Source organism: Apteryx rowi, unplaced genomic scaffold (assembly GCF_003343035.1).
Source record: "Apteryx rowi isolate R43461 unplaced genomic scaffold, aptRow1 scaffold_1958, whole genome shotgun sequence".
Lineage (NCBI taxonomy): Eukaryota > Metazoa > Chordata > Aves > Apterygiformes > Apterygidae > Apteryx > Apteryx rowi.
The window spans coordinates 5,751-6,944 of NW_020448261.1; the positions used below are offsets into that span (position 1 = coordinate 5,751).

The following is a 1,194-nucleotide window of genomic DNA, read 5'->3' on the forward strand; positions in this document are numbered from 1 at the left end:
CCCGGGACCAGCGCGACTCTGCAGCGGGACCGCCACGGGGGCACCGAACCGGGACCCTGCACCGGCACCACTGGGGACGACAAGGGACCCCACCGGGACCCCCGTTAGCGCCGGGACCCCGCACCGGGACCACCAGGGACCCCCGTTAGCACCGGGACCCCGCACCGGGACCACCGGGGACCCCTCCGGGACTACCGGGACCCCTGTTAGCACCCGGGGCCATCAGGAACCCTGTTAGCCCCTGGGACCCTGCACTGGGCCCACCGGCGACCCCCCCGGGACCCCCAGTAGCCCCCGGGACCCTGCACCGGGACCACCGGGGCCCCCCCAGGACCACTGCAGTGGTGCCCGCCCCCCAATAAAGGCCGCTTGATGCTCTGCCCACTTCCGCCTGTCTCTGCCCGGATGCCTGGGTCCCCCGGGGGGGGGTGATGTCACCTGGGCTTGCTCTGAGGTCACTGGGTGACATCAGAGCCCTGGAAAAGGGGTGGGGTGGGGGGTGCTCTGTGGTGAAGCTCAGTCCTCTTGGGGTGGTTGCTAGGGGATGGGGGCTGTTGCTAGGGGATGAGGGTGGTTGCTAAGAGATGAAAACAGTTGCTGGGGTAGTTGCTAAGGGCAGTTCCTAGGGATGGGGGCTGTTGCTGGGGCCTGGTGGTGAAGGTGGTTGCTGGGGTGGGGGCTGTTGCTAGGGGATGAGGGTGGTTGCTAGGGATGGTTGCTAAGGGATGGGGCTGTTGCTGGGGTGGTTGCTGAGGAAGACAGTAGTTGCTAGGGGCTGGGATTGAGAGCGGTTGCTAGGGAGGTCCAGGTGAGGGTGGTTGCTAGGTGCAGTTGCTAGGTCACCGTGACGGTTGCCAGGGGCGGAGCCTGTTGCGAGGGACCAGTTCCTGTTGCTAGGGCTAGTGCTGGTTGCTAGGGGGCGGTGCCGGTTGCTAGGGGGCAGTACCGATTGCCTGGGGAGGTGCCGGTTGCCAGGGGCGGAGCCCGTTGCTAGGGGCGGAGCCGGCTGCCAGGCCCGGTGCGGGCTGCCGGAGGCGGTTGCTAAGGCGGGCCCGGTCGCCAGGGGCGGTTGCTAGGGGCCGGGAGCGCTTCCGGCGGGGCGGGCGGCGACCCGGAAGTGCTGCGGGGTGCGGGGCTGCAGCAGCAAGATGGCGGCGGAGGAGCCTCAGCAGAAGCCGGAGCCGCTGGGGGGGG

At 69.3% G+C, this 1,194-nt stretch overlaps 1 protein-coding gene across 1 annotated transcript in view; it reads left to right on the forward strand.

Annotated features, from left to right (window-relative positions):
• NAA40 (N(alpha)-acetyltransferase 40, NatD catalytic subunit) overlaps positions 1–291 on the forward strand; it is a gene marked incomplete at its 5' end in the record, with an annotated part of 3,682 nt that extends 3,391 nt beyond the window's left edge. The window contains one exon of the mRNA XM_026062869.1: positions 227–291. Coding sequence (XP_025918654.1) covers positions 227–291 — 65 coding nt within the window. The remainder of the gene's footprint in view (positions 1–226) is intronic.
• Between the last annotated feature and the right edge of the window lie 903 nt (positions 292–1,194).